General features: G+C 46.7%; 1 protein-coding gene across 5 annotated transcripts in view; it reads left to right on the forward strand.

The window, feature by feature from the left end:
* Positions 1-16,057, forward strand: part of MYOF (myoferlin) — a 142,396-nt gene that overhangs the window by 114,766 nt on the left and 11,573 nt on the right. For all 5 annotated transcript variants that reach the window (XM_045567794.1, XM_045567796.1, XM_045567795.1 and 2 more), the window contains 10 exons: positions 304-315; positions 1,846-1,944; positions 3,552-3,677; positions 5,530-5,685; positions 6,146-6,237; positions 9,550-9,720; positions 10,462-10,610; positions 12,594-12,733; positions 14,883-14,971; positions 15,066-15,161. In XM_045567794.1, the coding sequence (XP_045423750.1) occupies positions 304-315; positions 1,846-1,944; positions 3,552-3,677; positions 5,530-5,685; positions 6,146-6,237; positions 9,550-9,720; positions 10,462-10,610; positions 12,594-12,733; positions 14,883-14,971; positions 15,066-15,161 (1,130 nt within the window). The remainder of the gene's footprint in view (positions 1-303; positions 316-1,845; positions 1,945-3,551; positions 3,678-5,529; positions 5,686-6,145; positions 6,238-9,549; positions 9,721-10,461; positions 10,611-12,593; positions 12,734-14,882; positions 14,972-15,065; positions 15,162-16,057) is intronic.

Here is a 16,057-nt window from a genome sequence, read left to right on the forward strand (position 1 = left end):
GGACACGTCTGACTCTATCGGAAACATGAGATGGGGTGGCCACCTCCAAGCCTTTCATTTTAGTACTGTGTGTAATCCTTTTGCGTATTTTCAGAGAAGAAACCAATAAGGTGTGTTCAGTTATGAGATCATCTTGACTAGAATAATTTAAATAATCCATCAAAATGTTGATAATATAAAGCTTACATGAAAAATAATTTCTTCTTCTCTCTTCCTCTTTAAACCTAATGTTCGTGGGGTCTCCACATCTGTGTGACCTCTTATGCGGTTTGTCCTCTCCTGACCATACATGTGCATGAGCAGCTGACAGAAAAGGTAACTGTTGTACTCATTTTGCTACATTTAAGATGCACAGGCCACTCATGATGGCTCAAACCACTAATCTCAGCACTTTGGGAGGCTGAGGTGGGAGGATCACTTGAGGCCAGGAGTTCAAGACCAGCCTGGGCAACATAGTGAGACCCTGCCTCTTCAAAAAATAAAAAAGAAATTAGCCGGGTGTGGTGGCGCACGCCTATTATACCAGCTACTCAGGAGGCTGAGGTGGGAGGATCACTTGAGCCCAGGAATTTGAGGTTACAGTGAGCTATTCTCAGACCACCGCACTCCAGCCTGGGCAACAGAGCAAGACCCTGTCTCAAAAAAAAAAAAAAAAGATTTATGTATTTTCTGCCTATAATTGATATGTAAATAAAAATTTTCTGAATCCAGGGGTGGGTTACTGACCCATGAAGGGGGTTCTCTGTAACACACACACACACACACATGCATCACACACACAAATGCACATATATATAACACAAATAAGAATAGCCTTTCTCATCTGTTCTTCCTTTCTCCAAAGACTGAATAGGAAGCTATACTACAGGTGACATTCTGTGTTTTTGGCAACATCACTGCTTCCAAGGGAGAGGAAAAGAAGCAATGGTTGGGGCTGATGAGAGTCTATTCTTGTTTAAGTCTGAGTGGAAGGCCTTCTGTAGTTTGAAAATGTTCCTTAAGTGACTCTGATATACTGTCCCTTCTGCCCAACCAAGAACCACCCATCAAAACCAGAGGTCCTCAACACTGGCTATACATTGGAGTCACCTGGTGCACTTATGAAAGCATATTGGATGCCCAGGTCTCACCCTGGACTGATTGAATCAGAACCCCCAAGGGTAGCCACTGGTCTAAATGAGCCATAATGCCTCCCAACTGCCATTTCACATTTTATAGTTTTCAAAGCTCTTTCACCTAATGATCTTACTGGATTCCCAGAACAACCCTCTAAGGTAGATGGAGGCAGGTAGTGTTATTATTTCACCGATGCTCAGAGATGGTAAACAACTTGCCTAAGCTGATATGGTTTGTAACATAAGTGTAGGCTTATAACATAGAGGAGGGAACCAGAATTAGAACCAGTTTTTCCAACTCTCAGCTTAGTGGGTGTTGTGTTACAATGCATTACTGGCTAAAAGGGCGAAGAAAATGAGATAGTAAAAAACATATAGTGGAGGTTTTCTTTAAATTTAATATATGTATATGTATATGTCAAGTCAACAAGATAAAAAAATAAAAACAGAAAAATTAATTGATTGTGTCTATAGGATATAAGAAAATTATCTAGCATCACGATGAATATTAAAGCCAAACATGTCATTGGCCAAGAATGGTCATTTCACCCCCAGCTTCTGAGCAGAATTGTGAATGCTTTGTCCATCACGCATGTAAACAAAAGTGTCATTTGACCTATAACAGTTCCAGAAGTGCCTATTTCTTCTTGCCTATTACATATGAGTTTTCCCGCACAGATTGGAAATCCAGGTCATCACTAAAGATTTTTCCATTTTGACATGTCTTTAGGAAGAAGAGGTCGTGGATTGGTGGAGTAAATTTTATGCTTCCTTAGGGGAACATGAAAAATGTGGACAGTATATTCAGAAAGGCTATTCCAAGCTCAAGGTACGTGGACGTATGCTGCTGTGGGTGGGGAATGAACATCCATTAAACCTGGCCACGTGCAGAGCTAAGACGACCACTGAACGGTCCCTTGGTGGGTGCTAATGGGATGGGGGCAAGAGAACCTCTGACCTCCTGGAGAGCCCTTTTGCACGGGTTTGTCTTTGCCAAGATTCCAGGGACTAGAGGACAGCTATTGAGTCATGGTTACGTGACTGCCACTCTGGGGCTTGGAGGCATCTGGCAGAGCGTTGGGAATGAGTTGGCACCACACTAATTAGTCCCACAATGATCCTGTTTGACTCAGGGAGACCCAGAAGTCATAGTGCTCTTTGCAGAACAACGCAGGATGTCAACATGCTTCATTGTGTCCTCTGAACAGGGATGGGTTTCACTAGCTGAAAAGTTGATTCTGTCACATGTATACAGCATAAAATCACAACCGTGGGAAAATGTGTCCAGGAGGAAGACAAATATTGAGCTAGGCAGGGCTGGCCATCTTTGATATTGCTGTGAATGTTTTGAGTTTTCCAGTTCTTCATTCAATTTTTCAGCCTGTCATGTACTCATGTAGAAGCAAACACTAAAGTTTTCAGAATAATGTAGATGAGCAACAAACTTTAAATTGAGAAATAACTAGTCACTAAAATAATTTTCCCCATGAAAGTGGAAAAAAACACATCCCTTCACGTGATTGTCATAAACTCTCAGTGCAGCTTAAGAAATACTAGCAGGTAAAGAACCCCTAATTTAGCAATATGATCAAACTGGGCTGGGGGATCAGTTTCACAGCCCATCCTCCCTCCCTCCTTCCTTCTTCCTTTCCTCCCTCCTTCCTTCTTCCTTTCCTCCCTCCTTCCTTTCCCTCCTTCCTTCTTTCCCTCCTTCCCTCCTCCTCATCCTTCCTCCCCTCCCCTTCTTCTAGCCCTCTCACTGAAAAATAATTTACATACAATAAAGTGATCTATTCAGTGAGCTTCCACTATCGTATGCACCTGTGTGCAGCACCACCCAAAACAAGACAAAGAAGATTCCCCTCACCACAGAAAGCTCCCCTGTGTCCCCGTCCCATCAATTCCCCACAATCCTGATCCCTCCCAGGAGCAGCTGCTCTGACTTCTGTCACCATAGATTGATTATGTCTGTTTTTACGCTTCACATAAGCGGACTCATCTGGGATATATCCCGTGTGTGTCTGGCCTCTCTGGCCCCACGTTGTAGCTTTGAGACTCACCGCGTGGTTATGTGTGTCTGTAGTTTGTCTTTTCTTATTGCTGAGTAGGATTCCTCCTGTGGATGTATCACAATTTGTGTATCCCTTCTCCTGACGCTGAAGCTGCCGTGAACATCCTTGTACCATGTGGACATGTTTTCATTTCTCTTCAGTAAATATCTAGGCGATTTCTGGATCACCAGATAGGCGACTCTTTAACTCCCTAAGAAACTGCCAGACATTTTCCGAAGTGGTTGTGTCATTCCCCCTCTCGCCAGCAGCTGGAGTTCCAGCTGCTCCGTCCACATCCTCACGCCCCTTGGCATTGTCGGTCCTTTTGATTTTAGGCTTCATCTGCATTTTAATGAAAAATTAAGAATCTGTTGATGGTTTTCAGGTATATGATTGCGAACTAGAGGATGTAATAGAATTTGAGGGCCTGACGGACTTCTCAGATACTTTCAAGTTGTACCGAGGCAAATCAGATGAGAATGAAGATCCTTCTGTGGTAGGAGAGTTTAAGGTGAGGAAAATGTGTGTGTTGCCCTGTTTAGAATCTACCTTTAATTTCTTTATAGACCTGAGATAAAGGACAACCAACCTCTGGGGCAGGGACATGTCCTCCAGCCTCTGAAGGGGTAGGAAGGTGCCACCAACAAAAAAGGGCGATGGGGGAGCCAGGACACTCAAGGCCATTTTCAGTCTCTCTTCCCCCCTCCAGACTCGCACCGACCTCTTCTGAGTCCTGTAGATTCACTCCGCCCAAGATCTAGCTCCTCCTCCCCATCCCACACCAGGATCATTGCGACAGCTTCCCAATTGGCTGTCCTTGCCACCTTTCTTGTTCCACTGCAGTCCAGCCTCCACGAAACCAAATCTGATCCTATTTCTTGATGACTTAAAGACATTGTTTGGGTTTCCACGGGATCAAGTCTCAACTCCTTCCTAAGGCAGAGCCTGCCTTTCACAAGCTACGTGTCCCCTGGTCCCCCTCCCTCACACACCCCACCCTCCAGCTCGGGAGAGCCTGTCCCCAGCCCGGGACACACCTTGTCCTCTCACTACTTGGAGCCTTGGGACAGGCTCTTCTTCCTTCCCTCTTTGTGGTCTGACAAAGCCCTACTCATTCCTTTAAGTGCCAAATGTCAGCTCAAATGTCACATTCTTTGTCAAGTGTTCCCTGATTGCCTTCGGCAGCAGTGACTCACTCCCACTCTGGGCTCCCACAGGTCTGGGTTCATGCCGCCATGGAAGCTCCTTTCTCATTGACAGTGTGTGCTGTTGGGATCGCCTTTCCCTGCAATCGCACCTGGCAAAGCCAGGACAGCTGTGCTGCTGCTTCTTAATCCTTTGCCCACAGCAGACATTGTTAATGGACCAGAGGACGGTGCCCTCCCGGTGGTCTCCAGGGCTTCTGATTTCCCACGGAGCAATCAAAGTCGGCAGGAGAGTCAGCCCTAGTGGACATCCCTGTGCCACACTGGCTTCCTTGAGCTCATTTTTGCCGTCCCAACACCTGGCACACAGTAGGTGCTTGTTTCACGCCGCTACTGAATGAAGACAGCTGGAGCTAAGATTCACGCACGCGCGTTCTGAATAACCAGCTTCAGTGCTTTCTCCTGGTCTTAAGCTGGTTTCAAGACAAAATAGGTGGCCTCTCCAGCGGGCCTGCTGGCTTCCTCCCCAAACACATTTCCCGAGCCCCTGCTCAATGCCCAGCCCTGTGCTGGGCCCTGGAGACAGAGTGATGAACAAGACCCAGTGCCTCCCTTGGGAAGCTCACAGTCCAGTAAAGGACATGGGCAACAAATAGCCCATTTCACTGGAGGTCAGGGCTGAGTGCAGGGTCAGAGACATGCAGGGGACACACCCCACCCAGGGGCAGTCAGGGAGGTTTCCTGAAAGAATTGAGCCCTTTCATCTGAGACCTGAAGGATGAACAGGAGTTTGCTGGGAGGGGGAGGGGATGCGCAGGGCTGATGCAGGAAAACGGAACTCAGCCTTGGTGCCTCATTGGGTTGAAGAATATTTACTGTTATTCCTCTCTGCAAAGTGTGCGGCATCTCCCTCCTCCTCGCCACCACCTCTCCAGCGCACGGCCCACAGCACCTCCGCCTCTCGCCCGGGCTCTGGTCTGGCCCCCTTGCTTCTGCCTGGCTCTCTCTTCTCCCCTGTGGTCTCTCGAACAATTACCTTGTAATCACTCCACTTTCCCTACTGCAAATACACAAAGTGTGTGTGGCACACGTTGCCTCTTCCACAAAGGGTGGCAGCTCCATCGCCCAATTCCACCGCCCTGGTGGAGGAGGGCGCTGCCCCGGACCCCCCTGCCTGGGGGGCCAGGCCCTGCAAATCCACCCGTGTCTCTCTCTTAGGGCTCCTTCCGAATCTACCCCCTGTCGGATGACCCCAGTGTGCCGGCCCCTCCCAGGCAGTTTCGGGAATTACCTGACAGCGTCCCACAGGAATGCACGGTTAGGATTTACATTGTTCAAGGCTTAGAGCTCCAGCCCCAGGACAACAATGGCCTGGTAAGAGTTTGGGTGTGGGGCCTTCTCCTGTAGTAAGATAATTATAGTCATCAGCGCAGTAATTGTCATGTTCTTTCTTTCTGGGCGTCTGTTATCTCACTAGGGGAAAGATACTCTATCCAAACAATGTATTCGGGAGGCTTGTCCTGATGGGGATTTATCTAAGAGCTTGTAGGGGCTTAAAGTCCTCTGGTTCATCCTTCTCATCTTACAGGTGTGAGCTGGGACGAGATTCGCTCCAGTCACACGGGCAGAGCCCGGCTCCCCTGCAGCCAAACTGCTGGCTGTGTGCCACCAAAACGGGAGTGTTGCTCTGGCCTCGTCTTAGGCTCACGGGTGCCACAGTGGGCACCTTGTCATCAGCTGGGCACGGGCGTGGAGGGAAGCAGAGTCTGTCCCAGAACTTGACTCCCACGTGCGCCCTGCAGTGATGTGACACCTGTCTGTTTCGTCCTCACAGTGTGACCCTTACATAAAGATAACGCTGGGCAAGAAAGTCATTGAGGACCGAGACCACTACATTCCCAACACTCTCAACCCGGTCTTTGGCAGGTGAGGTACATTTGTAAGTGTCCTTTTGTCGTCCGTTTCCTCATGGAACGTGCACGAAGGATGTCGTGTGTGCCCATCCCTGGTCTAAGCTCTGACACCGTGGTCATGATCTAAACAAACATGCTGGTCAGGGGAGCAGGTGATGAATAGGTAAAGGCACAAATACAAGAATTTCATGGGAGCGAGAAGTGCCATGATAAAAGTAAGTGACGAGAAGGGCTTTTCTGAGGAGAGATTTGCTCTGCAACCTTGGCAGGTGGAGGGACAGCGTTAGCACCCGGCACAGGAGTCTGATAAGCTGTGGGTTCTCCACAGCAAGGACAGGGGAGTGACCTCACTGCGGTGACACGTTGCTCTCATGCCCTGGTCCAGTTTGGGGTCTGTTTTCTGGGATGTTTGATTCCACCATTTTGATCTGGTGAATGTACCATTGACTCTGTTACCAAAATCAAGGAGGCGGCAGAAAGTGACAGGGCCAAAATGTCCACTGCGCCTGTCTTCTGTTCCCAGAGATCCTTCAAATAGCATCATTTTCTTCATCGTTACGGCTCGGGACTTGTTTCTGGACTGTGACATTTATCTCGTCAGAACTGTCTCAAGTGACCCAATCCATGTGATCTCTAAACAGGACCGGCATTTTTCAGCTATAAACAGTTTCCCCATTTAATAATAACTAATATTTATGGAGCACTTACTGTGTGCAGGCATTGTCCTGAGCTGTTTATGCAAAACATCTCAAAGATCTCTATTTTTATCCCTACTTTACAAGAGAGGAGACTGAGGCACAGAGAGAATCAGTGCCTGATGTGCCCATGTGCTAAGGGTGAGGATCCGAACCCAGGCCACCTGGCCCCCGTCTGTGTGGCTCCATGCTGCACTCTCTGCTGCTGCCATGGCCTGACTTTCCTCTCCACGTCGGGGCAGGGCAGGGATCGGCAGCCCAACTCCACAGGGGAGGGAAGGGGGCTCCCGGAGCTCTGCGGACAGAGATACTAAGTGATAGAGCCAGATTTAGTAGGAATTCCTGATTCCAAGCCCCATGCTTTTTCAACCCCTTTGGGGATGTTCCATATTGGTGGCAAAGCCACCACCTGTGGAGAAATGTTCTTTGCTCAAAACGTTTGTGAAAATGGTGTAGCTTTCCCAGAACCTTGCTGAGAATATCGTGCTCTTGTCTGCTGTGTGGCCTGTGTTTCTATTCCTGGCTTTATTGTCTTGCCCGTGCACTTCCTTTCTAGTCACGTTTGTTGGTTTGTGCCCATTTGCTCTCTCATGTGTCGCACACACGCACGCATGGTCATCACTGAGTCGCACACACACGGTAACACACGTGCACACAAGACTGCACGCTCAGCCCCCGGGCGCACACACGTGCACAGTCGCGTGCACACGCTCCCCCTCTGTGCCGTGGCCCCCGGCCGCGTGCCGAGGCCAGGGAGGGGAAGTAATCCTCTGGCACGGCAATGTGATCATTTTCCTTTTCTTCCACTGATCCAGCCCTGGGGTCTAGACAGGAAGAGGCACGCAGGCCAGGAAGGAGGGCTCCCGTGAGGGAGACTGGGAGGCAGGGAAAGCCAGCTTTGAAGGGAGAAAGGCGGCCCTGTCTGAATTGCTCGTTTTAGAGGAGCCAAGCACAAGCTTAATTAAGTGGCAGGAAAAGTCTTGCTTGGAGCCACCCTGGAAGGAAGTGATGCTGTCAGGCGCTGCTCAGCCAATGGCCGCCTGGCGGGTGTGGAGATTTTCCCTCAGCCAGCTCCGGGCCATGGCCTCCGTCTTAGGGGGTGGCTTTCTTCTCAGCAGAGATTCCTGGGGACTCTGGGGCAGGAATTCAGGAAAAGGCAACCTTGCCTATGGGCTTGGCCATCATTCAGCATATTCCTGTCGCATCGTGGCATTCTCTAGATCACATTCAAACGAATGTTGGTATAAAAGAAAATCAGTGTCTTCTATAAGATATTAATTTGATATTCCAAGAAAAAAAAACAAAACAGTATTTTTTAGTCAAACCAAGACGCCTGGGTTAAAAAAGATCATAATTGCAGGACTTCTCAGAGCTTTTAGTTTGTCTGCAGGAACTCCAAAAGAAGTGGTTCTCAACCTTATTTGATCAAAGAATTCTTTTTCTCAGAGGACACATATTACCTGTCCCTTGGAATGTGGTATTGGACATGTGACATTATGGGCCATGTGTGGTTACGGTGCTTCCTGTGTGCTCACGATACAAGCACCTTTCCCACGTGGCCACCTGCCTCCTGCAGGCCTCTGCCGCAGTCCAGAGAAGTTGCTCTAGGATTGTCGAGAGACATCTTGGAAGCTTTTCTCCAGAGCCCCGTGGACACACACCCTTCTGTTCAAGCGGGTCAACATTCCTGGCTCCTGGGCAGGAACCAGTCCACACACTGGAGCGTAGGGAGGAGGGAAAGAGACACAGGGAGAGAGGAGGCTTCTCACAGTTTTTCCGTCAACAAACTTTACTGAGCACCTTCTCTGGGAGTAGTACCTCTGCAGACAGTGCAGATACAGACTCCTGCACCCATCTGGAGCTTATGCCATACACTTAGCAGCCTCTGGATCAGAGTCCTCACCTACCGCAAAGAGAACTGTTTGATTATTTATCTTTGTCTCAGAAGGGTTTGCATTTTAATGCGGTTTCTATAGAAAAGTCTTAAGGAACCAAAGTCAGTGGCTGCCCCAGAGGGTCTGGGAGGAGGGAGGAACCTTCTGGGCACCCTGTACATCACACCGTATGGTGAATTCCACTCACACTCCTGCCCTGCGCTCCTGCACGGTGAGTCACAGGTGTTCTGTGGCTTAGTGGTCCCTGCTGGAGCAGAGGAGGGAACATAGTAGGGGCACAGATAGGGGACTATAAACCAAGGTGATTGTGCCTTGCTAATCTCTCAGCCAGGTAGAGATAGATGCTCAGGAGACCTGGTAAATAGGCACATGATGATTATAAAGTTGATAATGTTATTAATACAATGCATTACTGTTATTATACTGTGGTTTGAGAAATGCACTCATGCCAAATGCTTTCTAAGCATTTCTTCACTCAACCCTTATAGCAACACTGGATGGCAGGTATTATAATCACCACTTTACAGATGAGAAACTGAGCACAGAGAAGTTAAGTAACTGGCCTAGAGTCCCACAGCTAGCAAGCAGCAGAGGTGAGATTCGAACCTAGGTTTTTAAAGCCCACAATCTCCTCCTGAGCAAGCATATATTCTCTTACTGTTCTTACTAGTATGTGGCTTTTGTGAGGTACCTGGACGAGTCGTGGAGATTCTAACCTTGCATTTGTTCATTTAGAATGTACGAACTGAACTGCTACTTACCTCAAGATAAAGACCTGAAGATTTCTGTCTATGATTATGACACCTTCACCCGTGACGAAAAAGTGGGAGAAACAATTATCGACCTGGAGAACCGATTCCTTTCCCGGTTTGGGGCCCACTGCGGCATCCCTGAGCAGTACTGTGTGTAAGTTGCTCTGGCCGTTGATGAGGCCATTGGCTCCATGTGACAGTCACACCTCAGGCAGCTTTGGTGCTCTGCCTCAGTGTCTTTCTTCCACTGCTCCTTTCAATTGGCTAAGTACCATTTTTAATGATAGGATTGTCATAGAGAGAATCAGGGCCACCACATGCTGCCTGAATTCACATCATGTGCTGTGTAAAATAGGGCCCGCTGGAGCAGTGCCACACCCTGGAGGTGGCATACGTCACAGCTCAGAGAACCAGTCCCCTCGCACAAGCTTCTCCTGGATGTCAGGGACTGGGGTCCAGCAAGGTTTGATGGCAGGAATCCCCCACCTGTGGGAAACAGGGATTCCTTCCCCCTCCCCAACATTGATAGACTTTGTGACATCCCTCTTCCTCTGCCTGCTGTATGATGTCTTTTCACAGTATCTGGTGAGATGTAACTTGCAATTTCTAGTTTATGAGTTTCCCTGTTATGATTAGAATGATCTCAAACTCCTCACTTTTACAGAGGAGGAAACAGAGGGCTAAATAAATAAATAAAGACAACTGATTGGCTGAGGCCAAAATAATGTGGATTTTAGGCCTCCGAAATAGGTTTCTAGGCAAAATCTAAAGTGGAGAGCACATTCCCTGTTCCTATCATGTGGAAGCATCTAGGAGTATATGTGTATGTATGTGTGAAACCAAGAACCACCTGTGGGCCCTGCAGTAACTCCAGCACCTGTGATGTTATTCACAGTTCTGGCATCAATACTTGGCGAGATCAACTGAGACCGACACAGTTGCTTCAAAATGTAGCCAAATTCAAAGGCTTCCCACAGCCCATCCTCTCTGAAGATGGAAATAGAATCAGATACGGAGGACGAGACTACAGTTTGGATGACTTTGGTGAGCACATTGCTGTGGATTGTAGACTGGTACAAAGTGTAATAACCCGTTTATGTTGCTGGGTTTGGGGGAGTGGAGTAGACAAAGCCAGGACTCTAATTATGCCTTATGAGACTCTGCACAAATGACATTATCTGACAACAAACACGTTACAGTAGAGTTTTTCTGGCTTGTCAAGTGTCAAAGTGGACACATTCTCTTGCCTGTCTTTTTTCACTCACCCTTTTTCGGTCATAATCATTTGAGCTTTGAACACAAAGTTCTAGTAATTCACTAATTTCTATGTAATATATAATTAGCTCAAAAATGCTCTGACAGTGGTGCAAGAATTTCTCTTCTAAGTTTATTCCATCATTCCCTTCTTTGAAAAGACTCAGGGACACTGGGGGTTGATTTGTAGAGCCCACTAAGTTCCCATCTGGCTCACATCCAGGCCTGGGGCCTCACTCTTTGCCAAGCAGTAATTTATATTACAACCTGTCCTGACACATGAACAGCTAGCCACACTATGACATTGACAGAAATAGGCTTCATGGGCACAAGAGCTATGGTATGCTGCCATGCTTAGCAGGGGGCAGGGATATCCAGAGGGGGTGGCAGTGGGGCTGGCCTTCAAGGATGCTGGACTCCCTGTGGGATACCCAGGGAAAGCTGAGCAAAGACACACAGGAGGGAAGGTGCTTCCTGATCCTCAGCTTGACCTTGTAATTAACTATGTTCTGTCTTTCCATGTGAAAGAGGACTTAGTCTTAGTCGATATCAGGGATGACTAGATGAAGAAATGCTGATGCTGCTAGTGTGTGGACCTGCAAAAGTGATTGCAAATAAACTGGGAAGCGACATGGTCTAGTGGTTTAGGGTATCCCCAAATAATCAAGTAGCTACCCCCCTCAAAAAAAGCTGTATCAGTCATGTGGATTTTTCTGATTATTTTTGTGACATAACAAATCACCCCAAAACTTAGCAACTGAAAACAACCATTTGTTTTGCTCACAATTTTGTGGGTCAGGAAGGGGCTCAGCAGTTCTTGCTTGAAGTAGTTCACGCAGTTGCAGTGAGATGGAGCTGGGGTGCTGTCATCTGAAGGTTCCGCTGAGGGGGGACAGCCCAGGTGGCTCAGCTGGCAATGAGAGCACATCCACGGGCCTCTCCAGCAGGGCGCTCTCTGGACATTTGGGCTCCTGACCTCGTGGGTGGCTTCCCACACTGAGTGTCCCAAGAGAACCAGGCAGGAGCTGTATGGCCTTTTCTGTCTAGCCTGGGAAGTCACACGGGTTCCTTTCTCCAGACTTTAGTGTTTGAATATGTCTACAGATTCAAAGGGAAATGCACAGACCCCACCTCTCGTTGGGAGAAGTGTCAGATAATTTGGGGACCACGTTTTTAGAATGCCACAGTGATGCTAGCTGCTGTAACAGTTGAACATCCAAATTCCAGTAGTTTAACACAAAAGAATTTTATTTCTCATTGATTCAAAATATGTGTTCCTACAGGTAGGTGGCCCCCTTCTGAGCGCAGGCATCTAAGGTTGCGTTCTTTTCTGCATCTAGAAGAGAAAGGCATATGGAGGATCCTCCCAGGAGGGACTTATGGGCCAGGTCTAGAGATGATACACGTGTCACTTCCATCCTTCTTATGCTCTAGCTGAGCCTGGTGGCCTCATCTAGCTGCAAGAGAGGCCGGGAAGCAGAGCTAGGCAGGAGCTTGTGCCACCGAAGTCAATCCGGACTGCTCCCACTTACACGTTCCGGTGTATTCTGGTCTGTTAGCTATTGGCAGTCCACAAGTTGGGTGTCAGTCTGGGTGGGGCAGGGCCCCTGGTCAGGAGCTACTTCTATCAACTATTCCTTCACCAAAGTTTGCACATTGGCACTGCCCGTCCATTTTGGCAAAGTCTGGGATGGAGTGCTGCAAATCCCCAGGCGGTTTGGCTGAACTGTTCCCAAATGCCATTCCCTGCTTCAGTGTCACTTTCTATTCCAGAAGCCAACAAAATCTTGCACCAGCACCTCGGAGCCCCTGAAGAGCGGCTCGCCCTTTACATCCTCAGGACTCAGGGGCTGGTCCCTGAGCACGTGGAAACGAGGACTTTGCACAGCACCTTCCAGCCCAACATTTCCCAGGTAAAGGGGCTTCCCTCCTTTAAAGACCCATCATCCATGCCCCAAATGCAATGGCAATGGCTGACACAGATTTGCTTCTTTTATCGGGTTTGAATACTCTCAGATACACAAGAAATAGAAATGAAACTCAAATTAGCTTCATCCCAAAGGGGAGTTCATTGTAAGAATTTTCAGATAACTCACTAAGCCCAGGGAGGAGATTGGCTGTGACTCAGAACAAACCTGAACCAGCGTCTTTCCCCATCTCTTACCTCTGTTTCTCTCTTTGAGTTTATGTAATCTGCCCTCTTGCTGGGATCATCTTCCTATGAGTTCAAATATTACATATAGTTCCTGAGTGTTTTGTGTTATAATATAACTCATCTACTTCCAAATGTCAATGAATTGGTCGCCCCAACTTGGCCCGATTGCCCACCATGGGGCCACTCAGCTATAGCCAGGAAGGTAGGGTCTGGGAAAGTGAGTGAGCTTGGCCTGGCATGGGAGGAGGCGCCATCTGAGACTAAAGCATCAGGGAAGCAGGGACCATGTGGATAATGATGGGGAGGGTCTGTTCCTGAAGACAGGAAGCAGTTTCCAAAGAAGCAAAATGAGACGTGGCCAGTGACAAGATAATCTATGAGGAAGATTGTTATAATGAAGATTTCCGGGATGTGTCTGCAGAGATTTGGATCCACTAGGTCTAGGGTGGGGACTGGAATCTGAATTTTAACAAGTACTTGGAGGGATTCTGATCACACTCTAAGGAATGTTAACTAATGCAAATATTATTGATACTGACAAGAACACTATGGACAAGGTAATCTCTCAAGAGCAGCCACAAGTGGCCTGGGCTTCCTAGATTATTTTGTCACTTACTTCTTGCCTTTATTCTGTTCCACATTTCTATTCCTTCCTTTTCTTATTCTCCTTCCTTCCACCAAAGAGCGTATTTCCCCTCCTCTCTCCTCCTACTCCTCAATTGTACAGAGAGTCTCAACACCTGACAAAGTGAGGAAGATTTCTCCCTGGGAATCCACTAATGTTCCATCACTTCTGCCTACAGTATTAGACACAGACTGTGGCTAGGTTTTAGGAGACACCTGGACGCCTAACGTTCCGTAGTGTGCTTGATGTATTATAGAGCCCTGAGCCCTAGAGATTAGTTGGAAGAGAGTCAGGATCATAGTACAATATATCTCTTTTCAAGAGCTCCAGTTAATTCATTTGATCACAATGCATTAAGAAGCCAATCTAGTGGTTTCTTTGGCAACGTTCTTGAAGACCAATCTGTTTTTCTCTGAAGACAGAGTCTACAAGACATCCAAAAAAAGTTTGGAGACTATAAATTGGTTTGTATGGTTGATATAGTTTTTTAATGGCATTCCTAGCCTGTCTGGAAGAACATTTCAGTCAGATGGATGGGCCCAGTCTGGCAGTCAGACAGCTGAGCTGTCGTCACCAAGATGGCGGCACAAGTGTTGTCCAACTTTCATCCTCCCTTTCTGCAAGCCTCTTACTAGGTGGTGGGCACTAGTGAACCCATGGCAGGGAACCCTCTTTAGGAACAGTAACATTCTTGATGTTGTTTGAGTCCCTCCTTTGAAAGTGCCATGTTGTAAGTTTTTCTTTACAAAGTTCAACACCATTTTTATTACTGTGATTTTGTATCTTGAGGTAAGTGGAGAAACCCTTGGGGATCACAAAACCAGGACTGATATGAAGTGGGCAATGTGACGATGAATAGAGTGACAGCATGAGAACCGTTCAAGGTTGAAGAACCCAATTTTAAGTCATTATAAGAGGGCGTGTGTGTGTGTGTGTGTGTGTGTGTGTGTGTGTTTGTGTGTGTATGTGTGTGTGTGTGTGTACTGGTGGTTGGGTTAGTGATGGGAAGCTCCTCATCTTACTAAGCAGGGAAGACTAAGGTGGGCATTTGCAGCCACTGGAGACCCCTGAGTGAGAATTGAATGTGAGTGGCCTAAATGACATTGTAGATAAAAGATTAATATTGGTATGTTCTATTCCACTTATTGCCTTCTATACTGACTAATAAATTAACAGTTCCAAAGAAATAGTTTTACATAAGAAATGTGAAAGAAAATTGTTGTCTCTACCAGTCATAATATAACTGCAGTCCTCTTTTCTTTTTTCTTTTTGGATGGTTTAGGGAAAACTTCAGATGTGGGTGGATGTTTTCCCCAAGAGTTTGGGGCCACCAGGCCCTCCTTTCAACATCACACCCCGGAAAGCCAAGAAGTAAGTAATCGTGAGGCCCTGCTACACATACACTGGGCTGGGGACTTAGTCCAGGACTAGAAGAAAAAGTACCTTCAAAATGTGCTCTTTTCAGATACTACCTGCGCGTGATCATCTGGAACACCAAGGATGTTATCTTGGATGAGAAAAGCATCACAGGAGAGGACATGAGTGACATCTATGTCAAAGGGTGAGGTTGGCATGCAAGGGCCTTTGACAAGCTCAGGGGAAGAGACAGACTCTCTCCTTCATTAGTTTTCGTTACCGAAGGTGCCCGCTGTAGGATTCTTGGTTATTTGAAGCTGTTTTATATCACTGATGCAATCTGTTTAGGTAGCTCCTAAAAAGCAAAGGGGGAGGGAACAGAAAAACAAAAGAGGGAAACTCGTTTGGACCTTGTTTATGAGCAAAAGTATCTAAGGACTATAAGAACTGATAAATATTTCTTTGTTTCCCTTTTAATAAAGTGGATTTTCTTTAGTGTATCTACTTCCTGAAGATATTCAGAAGATTCAGAGCATTTAGGATAGTGCCTACCAGATAGTACACACTATATGCGTGCTAGCTAGTATTATTACTCTTTCGTGTGAACTGAGTTTGGTTCCTGGATATATAAAAGATAAGGCTTGTGGAATTTAATATATTCATAAAGTGAGAACAAAGTTTCACTTGTGATCCTAAGTGGGCCTCAATCAAAACTTTGTTAAAGACATAATTACCATCATTTAGGTTCCCTGTAAACAGGGAATGTTTCATCAAGTTCTTCATTATTCTTTCTTATTTCAGGATCTCATTACCATTCCCCAAGGAAAACTAATCCCAGCTAATTATATATATGTAAATTTATTTGACTATCATAAGCATTTTTTTTTCAAATCAAGGAAACAAACTCAATAATGCTAGACTGAGAGAAAACTCTTCTAATCAAAGAATAGAGCTCAACTTAAAGTACCATGTAAAATTTGGAATTAAAATCTAAATACTATATGTGAAAAGATGAATAATGCATAAATACCATGCTTAGCACCAGGCACATATGGGTACTGTCTTATATACAAAGCTACACATACATGCACACAAACACAT

The sequence above is a fragment of the Lemur catta genome, chromosome 14 (genome assembly GCF_020740605.2).
Source record: "Lemur catta isolate mLemCat1 chromosome 14, mLemCat1.pri, whole genome shotgun sequence".
Classification (NCBI taxonomy): domain Eukaryota; kingdom Metazoa; phylum Chordata; class Mammalia; order Primates; family Lemuridae; genus Lemur; species Lemur catta.